We start from the raw sequence: 24,612 nt of genomic DNA, 5'->3' as shown, positions 1-24,612 counted from the left end.
TTCCCCACATTCTTTTTGGGCTATCACTATAATGGTCTGTGTCACGGGCCCTAGGAATGTATGTATTTGGGAGGGGATGGTGGGGAGTCTGTAGGGAAGCTCCATCACTACAAGGACTTCAAGAGCTGCACAACATTTGAACATACGGAAAGAGCAACCAGTGCTGCTAAGTGGTCACACTTTAAACCTGTTGTCAGCTCTTTTGTTTTTTATTATTATTATACACAATTTATATAGTGCCAAAAGTTTACGCAGCGCTTTACGATGTAGAGGGGGGACAGCACAATTACAGTACAGTTCAATACAGAAGGGACAGGAGGCCCCCACTCGTAGAGCTTACATTCTAAAGAAAGGTGGTGGTGTTACAAAATGTAATAGATGTGGGGAATGATTTGATGGGGGTGGCAGTTGTTAGGTGAGTGTGGGATAGGCTTTCCTGAATAAGTGAGTTTTCATGAATCTCCTAAAGCCACATTAGGGGCTGATCGCATATACCGGGGCAGAGAGTTCCAGAGGATGGGAGAGGCTCTGGAGAAGTTCAGAAGGTAAGCATGAGAGGAGGTAACAAGAGAGCTAGAGAGCAGGGGGTCCTGAGAGGAGCAGAGGGGACGATTTGGGTGATATCTGCAGATGAGGTTGGTGATGTAGCTGGGGGCGATGTTGTGGTTAGCACTGACTAATGACACCACAAAGCAACTTATTCACTCCTTGATTATTTCCCACCTTGACTACTGCAACTCTCTCCTTAATGGCCTACCCCTACACAGGCTATCCCCCTGCAGTCTATTATGAATGCTGCTGCTAGACTAATACACCTCCAGGCAGGTAGTGTTGTGGTTGGTTCGAATCCCAACCACGACACTACCTGCCTGGAGTTTACATGTTCTCCCTGTGCCTGCATGAAGTTTCTCTGGGTACTCCGGTTTCCTCCCACACACACAGACATGTAGGTAGGTTAATTGGCTTCTGTCCAAAATTGGCCCTAGTATATGAATGGGGACCTTGGATTGTGGGCTCCTTGAGGGTAGGTATGGATGTGAGTGTACAATGTACAGGGATAGGGACAATTGTAGACACTCACTCAGGTTGAACTGGATGGACTGGTGTCTTTATTCAACCTTACTGACTATGTAACTATGTAACTATTTTGAATTTTACACGGTGGGGTAGGAGAAGCCAGCGAAGGGATTGCCAGAGAGGGGCAGCAGTCACAGATCGGTTAGTGAGGTGTATTAGTCTAGCAGCAGCATTCATAATAGACTACAGGGGGGGATAGCCTGTGTAAGGGCCATTAAGGAGAGAGTTGCAGCAGTCAAGGTGGGAAATAATCAAGGAGTAACTAAGTTGCTTTGTGGTGTCATTAGTCAGTTTTTATATTTATATATTATATATAGTTTTTTGTTCTTTTTAGCATATACATTAATATTTTGTTGTACCTTTATAGCCGAAGAATTCTTACAAAGACATTGTCTGATATTGAGAAATCTATCTAATGTGCTGTCCATAGTGGCCAAACAGATCCAAGCTGGAGCAGAATATTCCAGCTTAACCACTTGCCGACTGGGCCATAGCCGAAAGACAGCTACAGCACGGTCCTGTTTTTCTGGGTGGACGTCCATGGATGTCCTCCCAGAATCTTGCTCTTACACACCCCCTGGGGAGTACTCCCGCAAACATCCGTGACCGCCAGTGCATCACGGAATCACAGTAAACGGCCACTGGTAGCGGCGTTTACCGCGTGATTGCTCTGTCAAATGACGGAGCGATCACTTGTAAACAAACTGGCATCATGTCACGTCGATTCCTCCCTCCCCTCTCTGTACAGTGAAAGGGGAGAGGGGGGGAGATTGCAGCAGCGCTGTGGGCTGCATGTGTAGTGCCCACAGAGCTGCTCAGTGCCAATAATCTGCAGTACTCTGCCCATACTGTGCAATAGTCTGCCAATACTCTGCAACACTGTGCAATACTCTGCCAATACTCTGCAACACAGCAATACTCTGCAATACTCTACAAATACTCGCCAATACTCTGCAATAAATTTTAACAGAAAGAAAGATTTTTTTTTTTACCAAATTTTCAGTCTTTTTTGATTTATAGCGCAAAAAATAAAAAAAAAACATTGGTGATTAAATACCACCAAAAGAAAGCTCTATTTGTTTGAAAAAAAGGACAAAAATGTCATATAGGTACAGTGTTGCATAACTGAGTAATTGTCATTCAAAGTGTGAGAGCACCGAAAGCTGGAAATTGGTCTGGTTAGGAAGGGGGTTTAAGTGCCCAGTGATCAAGTGGTTAATCCTGTTTTTTTTTTTTTTATATTAATGCTTGTGTGATATTTACAGTTTGGTATTAATATTTACTATGGTCATCCTTAATTTCTAACTTATAGTTGTCATATACTGTATTTTATTGCTATATTACTATTTTTTGAAAGTTGGATATTTGGAATTTGGAGGTACCTACTGGCAATTAAACGCTGCAAGATACATCCGGACAGTGGGACAGCCTGCAACCGATCTGCTCACACCTTGCCCCAGGGCTAATACCTGTTGTTATTGGGCTAAGTGGTTACTTATGCTTGTGAGCTAAATATTGCAGGCATATATTTCCCAGCATGTTAAAAGTAACAGCAAAGTTTATCATTCTTCTATAAAAAAAGAGAAGCAATCTGTCCCAGCGGTGTTCAGTCCACATGAGCACCAATGGATGTCTCACCACTAATCTCAATGAATGAGCCACTCATATCCAGCAACATAGAGACAAATAGAATTGATGACTACATATATTTCCATGTGTTCCTAAAACCGCTGAAATTGTATAAAGAGGCAATGGATGTGTGAGAGTAGTATCTTATATTGTCAAAGTGCACCTTCATATTCATATAATGCTGGCAGTATGTTTTATATGGCACAGTGATAATGTATCCTGATATCCTATCTTCCCCCTCTGCAGGTAGTGAGTATGACGAGGAAGAAGTGGACTATGAAGACTCCGATAGCGATGAATCCTGGACCACAGAGAGTGCCATTAGCTCCGAAGCAATCCTGAGCTCCATGTGTATGAATGGAGGGGATGAAAAGCCATTTGCCTGTCCAGTTCCTGGGTGTAAAAAGAGATATAAGGTAAAATGGAAAATTAAGATTTACTGTAAGAGGTTGTAAAATCAACAAGAGACACTGAAAGGTAACTGCTAACAGGTTTCCTCTGATTGAGTTATGGAGCACAGCTTGTATGATGCCGAACATTTGATATAAACCACCACATAAAAATGTAATACAATATGTATAAAGCATATACTGAAGGATCTGCTATAGTTCCATAGTGGTGGCCACATTTGACCATTGTGGCCTTTCAGTATGGTGGCAAGTAATGTGGTGCAGAAAGCAATAGAAAACTTGTACAGGAACCTCCAGCATGGACAGATGACTGTATCTTCCATTCTATTTTTATTATATACATCAGATACATACATGCTCAGTCTATGTATGAGCACGTTCCATTATTATATCAATTAAGGTGCAGCTAAAATCATTTTTTTTTTTTTTTTTTTTTTTTTATCGAACTCTGTTTTTATTGGTGTCTTTGCCCCCAATAGTGACCACTGTCACAGGACTGAAAGTGGGAGAAAATTTAAAATGTTGAGTTGTTACCAAACCAGGAATTGTAGGGAAATCTTGTTCCAGTGATAATTGTCCTTTATTTTGGTGTCATTTTCTCTTGCTCTCTTGCTCCTGCTCCTTTTTGGGAAACTAGCTTCACGGGATACAATTCGCCGCATGATAAATCGTGACAAAACCGCATCGTGTTTTAGGTGCCATTGACAATAACGGCATCTGAATCAGAGTTTTACGATTGTAGAGCATTTTGCGTTCATGGGTGGAATCGCAGCAATACTGCTGCAATCCCAAAACACCCAGGTATGCACGGAGCCTAAATGTAATATATCACAGCTTACCAATTCTTAGATGAGGGAGTTGCTGTGGTTTCTTTGTAGGCATTATTCTTTTTTTTTTTTTTTTTTTTCTTTTTTTTTAGCTAGTGATCCTGCCAATAACACATTTCATGTTATATGGTGTCTCCGCTCTGGATGGAGGAGCAACCTAGACTGCTCTAGACATCAGCTTGTGGAGAGAGTAGTGTTAGATCCACTAGCAAAATCAGTTGGACCTAAGAAATTAAACTCGATCTCCAGCTAACACTTTTCAAGCTGTTTTTTTCCTAAATAAATCAAATCTGACTATTTTAGGTACCTGTCAGTGCCAAATGGTTTGTTTCAACCCTCTAGCTGCCACATTGGATGAACAGCTTGGTCTGTTAAAGGAAGTTGTAAAATAATAGATGTGAAGCTAGATGAAAACAAAATAAAAACATCTATTGTAATAAAAGAACTTTGGTAATCTGCAATATAACACATTTTTGCTTTAGGCTTTGGCTTTAGATATACTTAAAGTGGTTGTAAACCTCCAACATGAAATCTGAACAAATCACATATTTCTATAGTGTTTACTTGCCTCTCTCCAAGGCACAATGGGGGTTATTTTATGAAAGGCAAATTCACTTTGCACTACAAGTGCACTTGAAATTCCACTGAAAGTGTACTTGGAAGTGTGGTCGCTGTAAATCCGAGTGGTAGATCTGAAATGAGGGGAAGCTCTGCTGATTTCATCATCCAATCATGTGCAAGCGAAAATGCTGTTTTTTTATTTTCCTTGCATGCCCCCCTCGGATCTACAGCAACTGGACTTTCAAGTGCCTGTAGTTTGCACTTGGAAGTGCAAAGTGGATTTCACTTTTGAAAAGTTTTCCTGACGCCAAGAGCTAAAATGGTGACAAGGGAGGGATCAGTCTGTGATTGACAGACTTAACTCTGTTCCTGTGTGCTGTATGAAGGGGAGTGTCCCTTCCCTCCAATCAGCTCTTTGAGCTCTTGTACAGTGTGTAACTTCAGCACCCTTTGTGAAGAATCCTTTTAATGAAGATCCTTTCCATCTCTGAGGATGTTCAGGACAAATGTTGCAAATAAATAGGTACAACTTATGTAGGGAGATTTGTTTCATCTCTGTGTATAACCTGAGGCCACTCACTTCACTGGGTATATGTGAGGGTTTACAACCACTTTTAGTTTTCATATATGTACTGTAGTTAAAAACGTGTCCTTTTAAATCTACTTTCCAGGCAAAAATGGAGGCATATATGTTATTGGCTGTATCAGCCAAAATCCGCTAACCAGAAATGAGTGACATCACTGTCGTAGTAACTGCACACCTTTGTTGTGGAAGAGCCAACTCTGGCATTCTGTAAGTCCTGATGTCATGAAACTAAGACAGCAAGTTTATATGACAATACCTAATTTCTGCTTTTGTGTACATAGCATTGCAGGACCCCAGTATGCATGGTGTACATTTCTGGATCTCCTAAAAAGAAGTCTGAAACTAGTAGCTGGAACATCCAATTAAAAATAATTTTTAGCACATACAGTGTCTTGAAAAAGTATTCATACCCCTTGACCTTTTCCACATTTTGTCACGTTACAACCAAATACGTAAATGGGTTTTATTGTGATATTATGTGATAGACCAGCAGAAAGTGGCATATAATTGTCAAGTGGAATGATTTTTCAGAATTTTTTACAAATAAATATATGAAAAGTGTGGCGGGGATTTGTATTCAGCCCACTGAGTCAATACTTTGTAGAACCACCTTTCACTGCAATTACAGCTGCAAGTCCTTTTGGGGATGTCTCTACCAGCTTTGCACATCTAGGGAGTGAATGGTTGCCTAATCTTCTTTACAAAATAGCTCAAGCTTTGTCAGGTTGGATGGAGAGCATCTGTGAACAGCAATTTTTTTAAGTCTTGCCACAGTGTCTCATTTGGATTTAGGTCTGCCATACCATTGTAACTCTGGCTGTATGTTTAGGGTCGTTGTCCTGCTGGAAGGTGAACTTTCGCCCCAGGCGCAAGTCTTTTACAGACTCTAACACAGCCTTTCTCAACCTTTTCAACACAGGAACCCTTGAAATAGTTCTCTGGTCTCGGGGAACCCCTGCTAAAATTTAGAAATCTACAACTTATGATACATTAGAGTGATGGTCAGTGGGAAGCATGGTCCTTACACTTGTGGTCATTGGGAAGAATTACCTCCTTACGGATAGCTAAAAAGATCAATGGTGTCAGTGAGAACTTATCTGAGAGGCAGAAATTGCCCAAGGCCGAAGGAACCCCTAGCAACCTCTGGAGGAACCCTGGTTGAGAATCACTGCTCTAACAGATTTTCTTCTAAGATTGCCCTGTATTTTACTCCATCCATCTTCCCATCAACTCTGACCAACTTCCCTGTCCCTGCTAAAGAAAAGCATCCCCACAACATGATGCTGCCACCACCATGCTTCACAGTGGGTATGGTGTGTTCAGGGTGATGTGCAGTGTTTTCCACCACACATAGCATTTTTCTTTTAGGCCAAAAAGTTCAATTTTGGTCTCATCTGAACAGAGCACCTTTTTCCACATGTTTGGATTTCTTTCAACAATGGCTTTCTTCTTACCACTCTTCCACAAAGGCCAAACTTGTGGAGTGCACAACTAAAGGCCCATACACACGATTTTCTGCAGATTGTTGTCTTCAGATTTACCAAAACCTTATAACATGAGGTCAAACCTTAAGAGTTTTAGTTTATATGCTATCAGGCAGGCCCTTGCACTACATTGTTTTGGTAAATCTGAAGACAAAAATCTGCAGAAAATTCAATAGTGTGTATGGGGCTTAATAGTTGTCCTGTGGAAAGATTCTACCACCTGGGCTACTTGAGGGTAGGGACCAATGTGAGTGTGCAATGTACAGGGATAGGAACAATTGTAGACACTGGCTCAGGTTGAACTGGATGGACTGGTGTCTTTATTCAACCTTACTAACTATGTAACTATGAAACTATGAAACTGAGTTGTGGATACCATGAGCCTCTTGGCTACTTCTCTGATTAATGCTCTCCTTACCCAGCCTGTCCGTTTAGGTGGATGGCCATGTCTTTGTAGGTTTGCAGTTGTGCCATTTTCAGATGATGGATTGAACAGTGATCAGTGAGATGTTAAAAGCTTGGGATATTTTTTTATAACCTAACCCTGCTTTAAACTTCTCCACAACGTTATCCCTGACCTGTCTGGTGTTTTCCTTGGCCTTCATGATGCTGTTTGGTCACGAAGGTTCTCTAACAAACCTCTGAGGGCTTCACAGAACAGCTGTATTTATATTGAAAATACAGTGTGTGTATATATATATATAAAATGTATATTGTACACACACACACACACACACATATATATATATATATGTATATTGTATAATATATTGTAAATTACACAAAGGTGGACTCTATTTACCAATTAGATGACTTCTGAAGGAAATTGGGCCTACTAGACTTAGTTAGGGGTACCAGAGTAAAGGGGGCTGAATACAAATGCACGCCCCACTTTTCATATATTTATTTGTATAAAAAAATGAAAACCATTTACCATTTCCCTTCCACTTCACAATTATGTACCACTTTGTGTTGGCCTATCACATAATTTCTCATTAAAATCCATTCACGTTTTTGGTTGTAACATGACAAAATGTGGAACATTTCAAAGGGTATGAATATTTTTTCAAGGCACTGTACATAAATAGAATCTTAAAGTTTAAGCATAGTTAGTATTCCAGTTATAGTATATTCTTACATAGTTATATCAGAAGCAAGGCACCGTACCAAAATGACAACACAAATAGATAACACAATATATTTAATGAATCCCGTTACAAAACAAAAGTGGGGTAGTTCATAATCCATACAAAGGTTACAAATCTAATTATATACCAAATATTAAAAACAATACAAATACATGGAAAAATGTTGTGTCCCGCTGGTTAGCCATGAGTTTCACAGTTCACAGCTGCTTCATCAGGGTCCCGGTGGGATTGTCTGAAAGGTTGAAGGAAATTTTAACAGTACATATTTCATTACAAATTAAAAAATTTTGACAAGATACATCATAATATAACTTCTTGGGGCTTACCATAACATCAAACAAAAGTTTAACAACTGTTGCCTCTTGAAAGGGTGTCATACATAAGATCTAAATGCCAATCCCCCAGTGATGCCTAGGGGAAGGTGAGCCGGATACTGGGCCAGATAAAGGGGAAGCGAGTGCCACGACTGGCCTCACAGTCACAGCTACAAGAAAATTATAAAAAATAGCACCGCTATATATACAGTACTAGTGTGACACATAAATTAATGATCAAAATTAGATTTATAGGGGGAATGAGGATGGACCAATAAAACAGTCCCTTAGCCCCCTTGGATGCACCTATATCAAGACTAAATGGGCCCCAAGGCATGCATACACACAACCCCACATTCGCACAAGACCAATTTACAAACACAAGACAATTCACCAAACACATTTACTCAGACATGTACCAATAGAAACAGTAGAAACTCAACAATCATCAACGCACATGCATAGAAACACCATATATACACCATACACCCAACAAGCCCCACCATCCAACCTCCACATAGAAACATGTATTCCCATGAATAGTTACATCACGCAGACCTATTTTTACGAGATCCAGAAATGTACACCATACACACTGGCGTTCTGGAATGCTATATACACAAAAGCAGAAATTAGGTGTTGATAGTGGTGTCTACATCAGTGATTTCCAGATTCCAGGTATGGTATAAATTTTTATTTTAAATTTGTCCAAGCTTAAAGCGTTTGTTAACCCAGAAAAAAAATAAAAAAAATAATCCTGTTCCTTTAAAGCATGTTATACAGCACAGTGATTGTGCTGTGTCATTTAGACCCCTGTAACACCTAAAAATACCTGTCTGATCCTATCTGGCTATAACCTCCCCTTTGTAAACTGACCACGGTGTATCATGGCTGCTGAGCACTGACACTGCGGTCAGCTTTCCTCTGTCATCTGCAGCCCTGCTATCTGTCTCCTCTGTGCTTTCTCCCCCCTTCCTCCCTGCCTGCCTGCTGGTGTCAGTGCCCACCCTCACAACTCCTGCTCCTTATATATTAAATGTAAAAAAAAATGCTCCTATCCCCTCTGTATTATAACAAGAAGTTCGTCTGTGTTATACAATAAATTTGCTTATCTGTACCGATAACTCAGTGGCTCCCTGTGATCATGTAATTCCTCTGCTCTCTCCTCCCCGGAACTGCCAGCCGGGCAGAGGAGGCACCTGAGCGCCAGGAGCTGATGTGTTATCGGTACAGATAAGTATATTTATTATATAACACAGACACAGGGGAGCTTATTGTAATATTACAGAGGGAATAGGAGCATTTTATAGAAGTGGCTTAACAACCACTTTAACCAATGCAGTTATGTGAAAATATACCATGCCTGGAATTCATCTTTAAGGTACCTTTTTATGTCCCTCTGTCCCCAAACACCTACCTGCGATCCTTTGTCACTGCGGTTGGGTCCTCCGCAATCTGCATTTCCTCCTAGATCTACCTCCTTTAGAGGCCTTTGACACCAGTGCGTTTTGCAGGCGCTATAGTGTTAGCAATAGCGCCTACAATCCGCCCTAAAGAAGCTGCACCATTGTGTGTAGTGTGAAAGCCCCAGGGCTTTCACACTACAGCGGTGCGCTGGCAGGACGTCAGGGAAAAGTCCTGCCGGCAGCTTCTTTGGAGCGGTGAAGGACCGGTGTGTTTACCGCTGCTCCACCGCTGCTCCCCACTGAAATCAATGGGGCAGCGCTGTAATGCCGCTGGAAAAACTCCGCTATTGCGGCGTTTTGCCGGCGGTTTTAACCCTTTCTCGCCCGCTAGCAGGGGGTAAAAGTGCCCTTCTAGCGGCCAAAATGCGCCGCAAATCCGGCTATGGGCGGTGTGGTGTGAAAGGGGTCTTAGGGAGCAATATGCTTCTGCTGCTGTCAGTCAAATTGCTAGGAGAAGGGAACAGAGGTGTGGCTTGCTGGGGATTGCGTTTATCTGTAGACACAAACAGCACGAGTCAGTAACATGCATGCACGGGTGCAGGCACTGGTTTGGGGACTGACTGTAATTTTAAAAACAATCATCGTATAATGAAAGTGTGGACCTCAACTTTAAAAAAAAACCATAATAATAAGGGTTCATTATCACTTTAGGTGGCTAGCTGTAGCTCATCTCACAAAAGGCTGCTTTAAAGGGACACTACATTTAAAGTGTTACTAAATGTATATGCAGTAAAGCATGCTTGCTATACTCACCGTGGAACCTAAGGAGTTAATTCTCCACATTGTGTAAAAAGGCTGTTTGATCCTGACTTTACTGATCCTCCCCTCCTTCCACAGTCATCAATCTATCTCCTGATAGAACAGAGCCTTGGGGGCACTCTGCACATGCTCAGTTTGGTGTGTATTGCTATTTTTTGGGAGGGTGCATGTGATCAGCACAGGGCCAATCAGCACTGTCCAGACAGAAAGCCAGGGGTCATTAAGCCTCACAGGACAGTCAGAGGAGAATAAAAACTCCTCCTACAAGCTTTAGCCAAACACTCATAGAAGGCATAAGACTGCTATATACTGCTGATGAGAAAAGGTATTTAGCGGTTTGTATTTACTAAAATTTATTTGGATTTTCATGTTCTGTGTACTGTGGGAGACCAGATATAGTGAATGCAGGGTCCTGGGTTTAGTAACACTTTAATATTGTACATTCAGCCTACAGAGGGTCTCTTTTCTTTAATACCAACCCCACTTCCAGGACCTTGCAGCACAGACCCTCTGGCCAGGTGCCAATATCTTCATCAAATCCCAATTCTGGACTGAGATGACCTCACTTCTGGTCGCACTGCTAATCACTTTTATTAATTTAGCCAAGCTTTAAGACCCCACTTAACAGCTGGCCACAGCAGAGTAATGGAACCTTCTCTTTTGATAGAAATGCAATTATTGTGAACAGATCGTTCCAGCTTACTTTACAAACCTAGTACCTTCTCTATTGATTTTATTGCATCGTTTAGGATCTCCCACACGATACATGTTACAGTCTTGCTTGAGGCTTGTTGAAATTCTGTTCTGCTCCCTTCCATGCACACCTTAATCTTTTACTTGACAATATAATTGCTGGCGTTTTCAGCTGCTTTCCTAATTGCCTTTGTCCCCTGTTCATGCCTAGAGGTACGTGCACATATAATATTGCGCATTGAAAGGGAGAGACTGTAAATAAAAGCGTATTAAAGCAGCAATTAAATGCGGTGTCTCTGTCGCTGCGCATGCAGAGGGGGTGCCTGGGGCTGTCGCTGCTTTGACTGGGCCTCTTTCTTCTGTAGCCTCTTGACTCTCTCAGTAACACTTGTGTCTCGCATGATGTTTATTCCTGTCCGTTTAAACCTCTAATAGTGTGAACATATTTATGGCGCAGCCAGATACAATAAATTAGTGTTAGCCTGGTATTCTGTGGCACACCCAGCTAATCTACTGTATGCAGCTCTTGTTTTTAATTATGGCACCATTAGTGCACCCAGAGCTTCTGGCTGATGGCAGCTGTCAAGATTTTTTGTCCCCCCCCCCTACCCCCCCTGCCCGCTTTGTCTGGGATTGGCGGTCAGCTCTTTTAGACCTTCAGATGGCCACCGATGGCCATTAGACTGACGCATCCTTTTGCTTTTCAAGAATACAGTTTGTTTATGAGGAAAGTGCTGGCAGTGGGAGGATGTATTGTAAACCAGACAATGTCTTCAGCCAGGAAGCAAACAAGCCATTGTGACCGTAGAAGGGTGCATTTTCCCAGGGGGTATTTCTAGTGCAGCAAGTGTTTTTTTTTTCAGAAGAGAAAAGCTGGAGGTAGAGGCCTGTAATTTGCTACATCCTGTCTGCTCTCTGTTTGACTGCCAGCCCTCCTTTTATTGCCCAAATAAGCAAACTGTTCCTGCCTGCTTTTCCTATCACATCGCCTTCATCTCCAGTGCACAAGGACTGTCTCAAAGATATCTTGTACACCATTAAGTCACAAGGGAACGGAATTAATGAGGCACAGGAAAGCTGACAAACATGGAGAGGGCAGGAAATAAAACGTAATGATACAAGGAGATGAATAAATATAAGGTGTGCTTTTTTCTTTCTCTCCAAGGCTTTTGTGTCAGGTATCTTGTCAAACACAAGATAAAATATTCAATTTTATTATAGAGCACAACATACACTATATTACCAAAAGTATTGGGATGCTTGCCTTTACACGCACATGGTCTTTAACCACTTTCAGACCGGACCATTTTGCTGGCTTAAGACCAGACCACTTTTTGCGATTCGGCACTGCGTCGCTTTAACTGACAATTGCGTGGTTGTGCGACGTGGCTCCCAAATAAAATTGAGGCACTTTTTTTCCCACAAATAGAGCTTTCTTTAGGTGGTATTTGATCACCCCTGCGGTTTTTATTTTTTGCGATATAAACAAAAATAGAGCGACAATTTTGAAGAAAACGCATTATTTTTTACTTTTTGTTATAATAAATATCCCCCAAAAATATATAAAAAAACTTTTTTTTCCTCAGTTTAGGCCGATATGTATTCTTCTACATATTTTTGGTTAAAAAAAAATCGCAATAAGAGATTATTGATTGGTTAGCGCAAAAGTTATAGCTTTTACAAAATAGGGGATAGTTTTAGGGCATTTTTATTAATATATTTTTTTTTTACTAGTAATGGCGGCGATCAGTGATTTTTATTGTGACTGTGACATTATGGCGGACACAACGGACATTTTTGACACATTTTTGGGACCATTGTCATTTATACAGCAATCAGTGCTATACAAATGCAGTGATCCCTGTGTAAATGACACTGGCAGTGAAGGGGTTAACCAGGGGGTGGCAGTGTAGGGGTTAAGTGTTCCTAGGGGCATGTTACTAACTGTGGGGGGGCTGGGCTTTGTGTTAGTGAACACTGATCTCTGCTCCAATCACATAGAGCAGAGATCAGCGTCACTTGTTGCTAGGCAGAACAGGGAGATGGTGTTTACAACGGCATCTCCTCGTTCAGCCTCCTCATGAGACAATCACGGGTATCGATCGGCCGGCGGCGTGCACGCGATGGCAGGGCGGCATATAAAAATGGACGTGCCTGTACGCCAATATGCCTGCCCACGCCATTCTGCCGACATACATCGGTGTGCGTCAGTTGGGAACTGGTTAATGGCATCCCAGTCTTATGCCCCATACACACGGTCGGACATTCCGACCACAAAATCCGTCTGATTTTTTCCGACGGATTTTGGCCGAAACTTGTTTTGCATACACACAGTTGCACAAATTTGTCGGAAAATACGATCATTCGGAACAAGGAGACGTACAAAACGTACGACGGGGCTATGTAGAGGCCAGTAGCTAATAGCTTTCGTCTCCAAATTTTTTCTGAGCATGCGTGCCACTTTGTGCGTCGGAATTCTCTACACACGTTCGGAAAAAATCTAAAAGGTAAACTATTTTTGTGAAGAATTGCACTGACTAAGGTATGCAAAGAACCACGAATAGCTGTGGCCGCTGGCAACCTGTCATTATAGTGAACAGCGCCTATCCACTGAGAGCCACAGCAGGAATCTCTGAATCCTGCTGCTACTATTTGCACCGGCCGTAATCACAAGTGTGAATGTAGCCTTAAGCGTTAAGCCCTATACACACTATCAGATTTTCTGCTGATATTTTTCCTTCAGATTTACCAAAACCATATAATATGAGGTAAAACCTTAGGAGTTTCAATGTGTATGCAATCAGGCAGGCCCTTGCACTACATGGTTTTGGTAAATCTGAAGGAAAAACTCAGCAGAAAATATGATAGTGTGTATGGGGCTTTACAATACATACAATTACAAATATACAGTACATACAATCCTTCTGTTGACTTTACACATGTATGCATATATGTGTTTACATGCCATGACATGCATACATGTGCACAATCTACAGATATGTAAGGCCCCAGATATAGCTGTGTCCAATTCTTTTTTGTACACCACTAAACTCGGCACATGTTTTTGTTTCTAAAAGCTGTGTGTGTGGCCCCATTGATTCCTATAGTGCTGCATTTACGTGTGTACAAAATGCCCCATGGCTCCATTCTAACCTGACCATTTCATAAATGCACGCATTTACAAAATGTGTTAAAAACACATACCGCTTTTGTATTGGCATGCATTGTTAATGTTACCCCAAACGCAGCAAGCCGATAAAGGTTTTGCCAAAACAAATGGAGAAGAAAAAAAACGGGCGATAAAGAACACGGCAAAAAGCTACGTCAGATAATTTGCCACATTTGCCCCACGTAGGGCAGCCCATTGAAATAAGCAGGCTGCCCTATGCGAGCTGCAGGTAAACGCGGAAGAAGAAAAAACGCGTTTGTAAAAGATTGGGTGTGAATGGGGCCTAAGGGATACGTTTCAGGGTTAGATTAAGGCTAAGTGTTTTGAAAAGATGATGTAGTCGTGAGATATTTTCTGCGCCACCATCAGCCGCGTTTTTATCTTTTATGATTGTTGCCTGAATTCATCATTTGTCATCCTCAGTGCAGTTTAGCCAGGCAGTAAAACCCCTTTACAAGATTGGCAGTGTTCTTCGCCTCATACCTCCATACCTTGGCAAGCTCCACCAAGACACACAACAAAATGTTGACATTAGCGGAGTGGAAAAAGAAGTAGCAAGTCCCCATTAATTATAGCAACAGAATTTATTTCTCTTACTCACTCGGATCCGGCTCCAGCTTTACTTTGCTTACCCCCTGCCTGTTGCTTGTGTGCTGTACGGGTTTTATGAGGGCTGAACGAAGTCTTGTCCACCATCATAATTCATGTTCTCCCCTTTCCTGCAGGTGTGGCTTCCCAGAAGCAATTAGTCTTACTTCACAAAAAACTATTTACTTATCAATTTGAAAGCTGTTGTTATCTTGTTTATTCTATTTGCTATATTCAGTTTTTTTTTTTTTTTTCATTCAGCCTGCTGGCTTAAGGAAAATAAAACTACTCACAAATGGCCAGCTTAACCACTTGCCAACCAGGCTTTTTTTGGCACCTTTTGTTTTTATGAATTTATATCAGTATTTTTTGCTCGAAAATAACTTAAAACCCCCAAATATTATAAATGATTTTTTTAACAGAAACCCTAGGAATTTTTTATGTCACGTGGTATTTGCGCAGCAATATTGCGAATGGAATTTTTGAGATTTTTTTTTTTATTAATTAAAAAAAAACACACAATATTTGTAAAATGTGACAGATGATGTGAAATAGATACCGAAAATGTCACACTTTAAAATTAAAATTACATGCTCGTGGAATAGCGACAAACTACGGTACATAACAATCTTTATAGGTCTTTACAGGTTACCTGTTCAGACATACAGAGGAGTTCTAGCACTAGAATTTTTGCTCTCGCTCTAACGTTCGTGGCGATACTTCACATGTGTGGTGCAAATACTGCTTACATATGCGTGCGTGATTTACGTATACGTTCACTTCTGTGCACAAGCACGGAGGTATGTGGGCGCTTTACATTTTTCTTATTTATTTTATTTTTTATTTCTACACTCCCTTTAATTTTTTTTATCACCTTTTATTCCCTTTACAAGAAAGATAAATATCCCTTGTAATAGAAATAAGGATGACAGGTCCTTACCTTTTAAAGTGGTTGTAAACCCACAAAAAACAAACAAAAAAAATGCAAGACAAATATATAATGAGCTAGTATGCATAGCATACTAGCTCATTATGAAATACTGACCTTAGATCAAATCCCTGCAGCGGTCTCGGCACACTGCACGGCGTCATGTCTCCCGGAGTCATTTACGGGTATCGCAGGCTCCGGCGCTGTGATTGGCAGTAACGGCACGTCAGCTGAAGCAACGGCACGTACCGATGACGTCGGCACATGCTGATACAGGGCATATCTCTTAAACCGTGCAGGTTTAGGAGATATCCACGGTAGCTACAGGCGAGCCTTATTATAGGCTTACTTATAGTAAGAATTGGTATGTAAGGGTTTACAACCACTTTAAAATCTTTTACTTTAGAAAAAAAAAAATTATTTACTTTCAGCCTGAACTGGAAGTGACGTCATGACGTTGCTCCAGTCCTCCTAGGCCATAGAGTAGATCAAAGAGTATGTACTCTTTGAACGCCTATGGGAGCAGCTGGCCGCTCCGATCGTTTCTCAGGCGAACTGACCGAAACAGTAAGCCGAGAAACAATGGCAGGACTACAGCGCACTACAATGTCCTCAGTGCATTAACATGCTGTGCTCCGTTTTCTAAAAGAAAGCTTATTTTTTCAGAGGCTCTTTACATTGTCCCTTCCTTTCCATCCTGCAGATGCTCTCCATTGACCATTGCATGATGGCTCCAGAAGCTCAAGAATGAGCCATCAGCCATTATTCCCTACCCATACATGCACAGTCCATTCCCTTTTACTCTTGCAGAACACTGAGCTAAGGGAGATAAAGAACTGTGCAAGCATGGGTAGAGACCGAAGCTGGGTGCAAGTTCAGGAGCTTTCAGGGCACACTTCCAACGCTCAACACATCCTGCCATCTGCAGGACAGGAAGGGTCACAACAGAACACACAATCCACTGTGATAGCAATAGGCAGTGACAGATACTCTTTATGGAGTGATCTGAGGTCTAATAGACCCCAGATCCCTCTTCTGCCCTTAAAAGCATTTGATCACACCAAGATCGGTGTGATCAAATGCTTCTCATTTTTAAAAATGGGGCTGTTTACATATGAGGAAACCGGAAGTAATATAATATAGTTTCCTATATTATAGAGGCAAACGGAGCCCTTCCGGTCTCTGTTTGCCTCTATGATCAGCCAGTGCAACCAGATGTAAATAGAGTTGTGCTAAACCACAAACATAAATTGTACCAGTTAGTGGAAATAAATGTTCCAATATGAAATAACAATCCTTATTAGGGAATCAAAATGTGATATTACACCAATCAAATTACAAGAAAGTCCAAATTAGATAAACATGCCCTTCCAGTGACAGTACCACCATCCAACACCGCAAATTAAGCGACACCTTCACCATAAGAAATGCACAATTTCCAGCTTCCATGGACCTCCTATCACGGAAGATCTATCATGCTAATGGCTATACCCAGCCAGAATATCTCTTTATTCTTGCAAAGAGATATGAACTTCCCACAACAGAGGTGCAGTGACAGGACAATGTCAGTGTGTGATGAAGTGCATCAGACGGAGTGATAACGTCACTGCACTTCTTAGGTCCCAGAAGGATGGGCTATAGCAATAGCCAGCCGGCTTAAGATTATCCAATGCCAGGTTGGTGGACTGGCACTGTCATGAGGGGGCGAAGCTTTGGGTGGCCATGGAGAGGGAGGACTCTGGGGACACGATCGGGAGCAGGCCCTGGTCATCAGCGCCTTTGCCAAGGGCTATACTGGATCATCCCACATTGGGAGGCACCCTACGGGTGACGAGGGAGGCCTTTCGGAACTCGTTGGTGTCCCCGGTCCCCTCCCCTATGGTGCCGGTTCTGGGAAACCCGGACTTTATACCGGGCTTCCAGAAAACCTGCTTTCATCGTCTACGGGTGGGTGACAGGCGGCGGCTATGTGACTTTATCGGCCCGGATGGTCGACTCACCCCGGAGGCAGGGCAGCGGGCAGTGGACCCTCCACTGGATTTTTGGAGCGGTCTGCAATTGAGGAATTTCTTGCGTAACTGTTTGCGGACGCCGGGCATCTCTCGCCCCCTCACGGAGTTAGAGCGTATTTGTCATCGGGGGGAACCGGTGCGGCACTGCCTCTCGCTTCTCTACTCTGCCCTGATTCGTCCGGCTGAGGGGTATGTCCCCCCGTTCGTGGCGAAGTGGGAGGCGGAGCTTGGCACCCACTTTACTCCAGATCAACAGCAGAAAATTCTCCATTTTGCACAGAAATCCTCTATGGCTACACGGGTTCAGGAGACGTGCTACAAGATCACAACTAGGTGGTATAGGGTCCCATCCGTTCTCCACCGCATCTTCCCCCAGGTGCCGGCTTGTTACTGGCATTGTGGGGAGGCGGAGGGAACGATGCTGCACGTTTTTTGGGCCTGTCCCAAGCTGGTACCCTTCTGGCGCGGGGTGACCGACACGATCGGTCGTCTGACTGGTGTCTCTCTGGAGGGGAACCCTGCGGCCTGCCTGCTGCACCTGTCGGAGCGATCCATTAAAAAGTATAGGAACTCGTTGACTATTCAGCTGCTGAACGCGGCGAAGGCTTGTATCCCTTTGTGCTGGAGATCGGAGAACCCACCGGCAATGGCTCTATGGTTCTCTAAAGTAAATGAATTAAGAGATATGGCAGACCTCACAGCGACGTTTCATAATAGGGAGGAGACCTTTCGTGAGACTTGGAGACCTTGGAATCATTTCACCTACACTGAGGCGTACCTTCGGGTGGTAGCCTCAATTGCCCGTTGAGAGAGAGTCTCTGTTTGCTGGCTTCGGCCCCCCCCCGCCCGGTCGGGTGGCGCCCACAGTCCCTGTTTTGCTCTTTTCTGTTAGCCTTCGTCGCTTTAGCTCGCCTGGAGCCTTTTCTGTGTTTCTTCTTCTTGGTCTGTCTCTCTGTTCTGATCCCCCCTCTTTCTCCCTGACCCTCCTTCCTCCCTGTCTCCCCCTGGAGTCCCTTCCTTCCGTAATCCCCTTCCCCCTTACCGTTTCGCTTCCTCAGCCCTTTATCTTTCATGATTAGATCCTGCCGGTTAGCCCTGGCAGGCAGCGGTGGGTTGTGGGCTTCCCTGGGAATGACCAGTTTCAACAAGTATATGCTCTGTCCGCCTGGGGCCCGGCTCATCGCCCATCTCCCTCCTTTTCCCTTTCTTTATAAAACAACAAAAATTTGGGCATCTCGCTGTAATGCATGGCCATGCGATGATTACTGCCCACCTGGGTGGGATTGGTTTGCCTACTTGGTGTTGGAGGTCTTGAGAAGGGACTCTAGCCCCCGGTTCGGGAATGTTATCTTGTTTAGTTTAAGCCTATATTGGGGGTGGTCTCTATGTATATCCCACCTGGGTGATACTGTAAGCTGTATGTTTTGAAATTCTGTATGTTCTATTGTTGTTGTCCATGTGCCTGTTATTTCTTCCGGCATTAAATAAAAGAATTACAAAAAAAAAGATTATCCAATGCATATATATGTGAATTTGAAGTGCAATATTTTTTAAGCTAGATCAAAGTATATATGGTTTTACACTATGGCAAGCCTTTTTCTTTTTGGGGAAATTCCATGAGCATGACTATTCGAAGGGGGATTTCATACCTTATGGACTCCATGGAGGGTTCCTGCTGAGATTGAGCTGTGATTGTCACTACACTTCTGTTGTTGGAATTTCATATATGGTGGGAATCCCCATATACATATCTCTTTGCAAAAATAAAGGCCCTGGCTGGGTATTAGCCACAAGCGCAATAGACCTCCCGTGATAGGAGGTCCATGCAAGCTGGTGAGCGTGCATTTCTTATGGTGGAGGTTTCACTTCACTTGCGGTGTTGAATGGTGTCAATATCACTGAAAGGACGTGTTCATCTAATTAAGACTTTGTCACGATTTGCATGATCGATGTAACATCACATTTTCATTCCATTTATCAAGCATTTATTTTCTTTAATTGATTCATCTCTTTATGTTTTTATAGTTTTTCACAATTTGTTTGTGGTTTAGCGCAACTCTATTTACAACTGTTTATTTGAGACTGTATATATCTTACAGCAGAGTTGCTGCTTTTTAAGATTATTGGAACATATAGCATAGTTTTCCCTTGAAGTCAAGTGACGTAATGGTACGTTGCTGGTCGTCAAGTGGTTTAAACTAGTAAACATTGCTTTGGAAATTGATGTTCCACTTTAAGTATTCTCTAAAAAAAATCATTACATTTTATATTTAAATGCCCCCCCCCCATTACTTGTTATGTCAGCAGCTGTTTTTAAATGCAGCTAGTGTACGTATCTGAGTTTGATTTGTAAAGCAGCAGGAACCAGGTGTGCTGTATGCACATGTGCTGACAAGGAACATGCTGACAGAAAAGATGACATCTTCAGTCTGCTGTTGTGTCTTCAGTGTCCTATCAAAGGCTGGGGCGGGGGTTGACCAAGCCCTATTTCTTAACCACAGTCAAGAAAAGTTAGGTCAGCAACCTGCCTGTGTCATCTGACAAGGCAGTGTAAATCTTAGGACTGTATGGACAAAAAATCTTTGACAGGTTCAATTTCCAAGCTATTTTACCTGCTGCGGATGAAAATCGAAACAAGACGACAAATATGTTCTTTTTTAGTGCATTAAGTTCTGTTTTCTTGGGATGGTAACAGCAGCTGCATTAGACATGTGATAGGTTGTTTTTCGCACCGGCAGAAACTAGATGGTTCTCATCTCATCTTAGGATCTCAGGTGTGAGATCCTAATGGTCTCATTTACGTGGGCAGAAAGCTGCCTTTACAAACTCATCATCTTTCTGCTGAATAACAGTCTTCGGCGCAGAAGCCACCAGCGATAAGAACAGCAATAGATTTGTCTTCAATGATCAGTGCAGCTGCATGGACTTAACAAGCGGGTGGTATTTATGATCTGTAGAGTTTACTACTCATCATGTCACATTAACAGAACATTTTGTTCTTTTTATATAAGTGGAAGATGATTTTTATTTGTTTGTTTCATGTTGTAAAAACTCTCTTGTCCACACATCATGTGTTATGCAGAGAATTCATAAAAGCGTTTCCTCAATGCGCGGTCTAGAAGATTAGAGTCACAGGATGTGTTAGAGGGAAGCAAAATTTTATTTAGTGGGTGTAATAAAAAATAAGCATCTGATTAATGGTTGGGGAAACATGTTAATGATTGTCAGTGTCTAATGTTTCAAAGAAAGGTTTTTACAATTTACAAATATAACTTTTTTGTGTAATTCTTTACTAAATGCATACCAACAAGTAAGCAAATAGTATTAATTGGTGTTGTGGTTGCTGCTGGTTAGAGACCATCAAAAAACATGGCAACTACCGGTAGGTTAAAATCAGTGTCAAGGCAATAAGTAATACATCATGCTGTTTTGTTTTTGTTTTTTGTTTTTTTTAGGGAAGGGTTAAATCCCCTGTCATTTTTTTTTAACCCACTGTTTACCCCCTCTACAAAGGAAAAAAAATGGCTTTCTATACACTTTCTTGAGTAATATTTAGCTGGTCAACCCAGTTTTTAACTACAATGGGGAAGAGTTCCCAAAGTAACAGTTTTTGGTATCTTGGATGCAAAACGCACTTAGGCCTGATTCACACTTTTGCAGTTTGCATATTCCAGGTGCAGTTTGCATTTTTCAATACACGGATTTCATCCATTGAAGGCTATGGAAACCAGAAAAAAGTCCCTGGCCCTTTCCATAAAATGCAAAGATGTGAACTACTTCCATAGGAAACCATGTTAAATGGACTTTAGTGTGTTTCTGCAAAAATGAAAACTAAAAAATGCATAGGTGTGAATCAGTAATATATTACCAGTCCTTGGATGTGCCAGATGCAAACGTGTGACTTTTTTTAGACATTATTTCCTTTAGCATTGTACCTGCTAATCTTGCCAATAACACCAAAAGTGATTCTTATGCCGCGTACACACATCGGACATCGGACTATCCGGCGGACAAACCGCCGGACTTTGCAGCGGAGGTCCGCCGGACTTTCCGAATGAGCGGACCTGCCCACACACGACTGGACTTTTCCGGCGGACAATCCACCGGACTAAGGCCGGGAGTCTGCCGAACTTTTGAAATGAACGGACTTGCCCACACATGGAGAAAAGTCTGTTCATTTTGAAAGCGGCTCCAGGTAGACGGGACTAGCGAAGGAAGTCAATGTCGCCAATGTCGTCACAGAGTGTGGCTTGGGAGTGAGCCTGCTTGAGTGTCCCCATACCAAGAGACATGCTATTGGGGGCACTTGACAGGGGGAGGTGCCAGGACCAACAGCAGAGGACTGAAAAAGAAGAGGATCAGGCTACTCTGTGCAAAACCATTGCACAGAGCAGATAAGTATAACATGTTTGTTAATTTAAAAAAAAATCTTTCCTTTAAGATCACTTTAAAACTAAAAAATTGTGTTAAAAGGTTAAAATCCCTAAATCAGCAACTAGCACACTATTACATACAAAATGGTAGTATCAAATAAATTCAAACTGAAGTGCAATGCTCACAAAACAAAAACAAAATTGATAACAGTCCAGCATGTCCATGCAAGCAAAAAAGCCTACTGTGAATTAAAGATGAAGTAATCTTCACATGGTGTAAAAAAACAAACAAAAAAACTCTGTACTCCCACAGCAGTGCCCAAATCAAAGGCTTACAGGAATGGTATGACCCTTACAATGAGAAGTAATAAAGCAATTGAAAGTGATTAGCTGAGATCCTGGGTATATGATGTTGCCACTGCATTCCACCGTATATATGGACACCCACTCAGGGAAATGCGCATGAAAACATGGAAACGCTCCACATAGTATAAAAGCAATGGTGACCAATATTTATTAAAAACAATGCTACTCACATGTATAAAAACATAGACAGCACTGTGCAAGTCAAACTTCTCAAGGAAATACTGAGATAGGTTCCTAAATATGTGATGACGTCACAAGCGTGTGCTCCTGCCTTACATGTTTCATCACAAATGACATCTTGCTATGGCACACGTTGAGAAACGCTGCAATTGGGCCAAGTAATACTCAGAGCTGGGTCTTCCAAAGCCAAGCCAAGCAGGCGCCTAGGGCCTGGTTCATTTCCAGGGGGCCCAGCTACGTCTTATTCCTGCCAAAATCCATATAGGGTAAAACAACAGGTGAAAGCTGTGCATCTGCTTGCTACTGTATGAGAAGGATACACTTGTAAACAGATTGGTCATGCCAGTAAAGACAATGTAAATAGCATCTTCTCTATGTTTATTGCAATAGCGGGCCAAAGCTGCTGCCTTGCCAAGGGCCCCATTCTGCCTTAATTTATTTCCGGTTAACAGCGATAATAGTTAATACCTACCTACTATCCTTCCACCCTAATATTCTCACTCGCCTTGGCCTTTACTAACACAGTGACTGCAATAATTATTGGTGAGTATGATCTAGTGACCAGTATGCTGTGTATATAGTGGAGAATACAGAGAATTGTGAAGGGTGTCTTTTGCAGGAATAAAGTTTATAAAACACAAGGTGAAATAGTAGGTTATGCCCTTCACAACACTTAAGATTCTTTAGATTCTTCTGCACTTGTCATTGGTTACTCGATAATGGTTGTTGGAGTCAACACATTCACTTCTCCTGCCTCCACTATTATACACAAGGCTATACGTGACACTTAACTTGATGAAGCACAACCATTGAGTTCCTACACGTCAGCATATCTGAAGATATGTTTACCTGAAGGTTAGCTCTCTTTATAGCTTATAAAAACCAAACAGAACAGGTTCACCTTTATCTGCGTTTTAAGACGTGAGAGCCGTGTTTGTCAGTTCAGCAAACAAGCCAAGCAAAATTCTGAGGTTTTTCTTCAAACAACCTTGTTCAATTATTACTCTGACAACTACAATGTTACTGCTTTTTCATATAATTTATTAATTAAAATAACCCCCTATGCATTGTACCCACTATGTGTGGGTAAATGGGTAGAAAAGCCCCCACAATCTACTTTTACCAACACAACTGTTGCACCCGACCTTGTACTGACTTTTTTCCTTTCCTGTTTTCCCTCTTATTCTTAAATGTTTCCCTTTTTTAAGTCAGTTAAAGAACCCCCCCTTCCCTCTACTAAAGAGAAAACCAATCACCTTCTGATTCACTTTAATGAATTAATGGAAAATAAAGGTGTTAATGATCCTCTCTTAATTGCATAAGGTTCATCAACTTCTGTCTTAATACAGTCCAATGCAGGAATAGGCAACCTCTGCACTTTAGCTTTGGTGTAACTACAAATCCCATCATTCTTCTGCCTCTGGAAGTCATGCCTTTAACACACAAGGACTGCTATACAACTGATTGGCTCCTTGTGCTGCTTCTCCCTCCCCCAGCCTGAACTTAGCTGTATGGGGAGCTTGCAAAAGGCTGATAACTAGTCAGATATAGGTAATGACACTAGCTGCATTAAATGATGGTTTAATGAATACAGACTTGAATTCATTTGTATCTTTTTCTATTTGCCAGGAGTTCCGTTTTAATGTTATACATGGACATTGCAGCAGATTCTTCTTTAGGCTCCTTTCAGCATATGATGCCAGAATGCTCCTACACACAGAAGCAAATACACCAACCTGGGTGACCAGATGTTTGTCATATCTAAAATGTAATTAATTGGCATCCAGCTGATCCTCGCTGAGCAGGCGGATGACAGGTCTATGTCCGCTCTGCTATACTGAGCGTACACGGACACAGTCCGCTCTTCTCTATGGGGCAGTTAGATGGAAACAGACTGCATGTCCATTTCCATCTGATTGTCATCCGAACCGCTGAAAGGATGGCGAATGTTTTCAGCGGACTTTGTCGGATCAGAAGCCTGGGCGGATGTCAACAGACACATGTCCACTGACATCCACCACCCCATAGAGAACAATGGGTAG

The 24,612-nt window shown here is 42.1% G+C and overlaps 1 protein-coding gene across 1 annotated transcript in view; it reads left to right on the top strand.

Annotated features, from left to right (window-relative positions):
• The window catches only part of JAZF1 (JAZF zinc finger 1), a 404,878-nt gene that overhangs the window by 368,257 nt on the left and 12,009 nt on the right, over positions 1–24,612 (top strand). The window contains exon 4 of the mRNA XM_077491352.1: positions 2,953–3,122. Coding sequence (XP_077347478.1) covers positions 2,953–3,122 — 170 coding nt within the window. The remainder of the gene's footprint in view (positions 1–2,952; positions 3,123–24,612) is intronic.

The sequence above is a fragment of the Lithobates pipiens genome, unplaced genomic scaffold, assembly GCF_037356315.1.
Source record: "Lithobates pipiens isolate NorthernLeopardFrog02 unplaced genomic scaffold, aLitPip1_a1.2 Scaffold_19, whole genome shotgun sequence".
In the NCBI taxonomy this organism is placed as follows: Eukaryota; Metazoa; Chordata; class Amphibia; order Anura; family Ranidae; genus Lithobates; species Lithobates pipiens.
The sequence above is the reverse complement of the archived record's forward strand: the minus strand, read 5'-3'. Positions and strand labels throughout refer to the sequence as shown.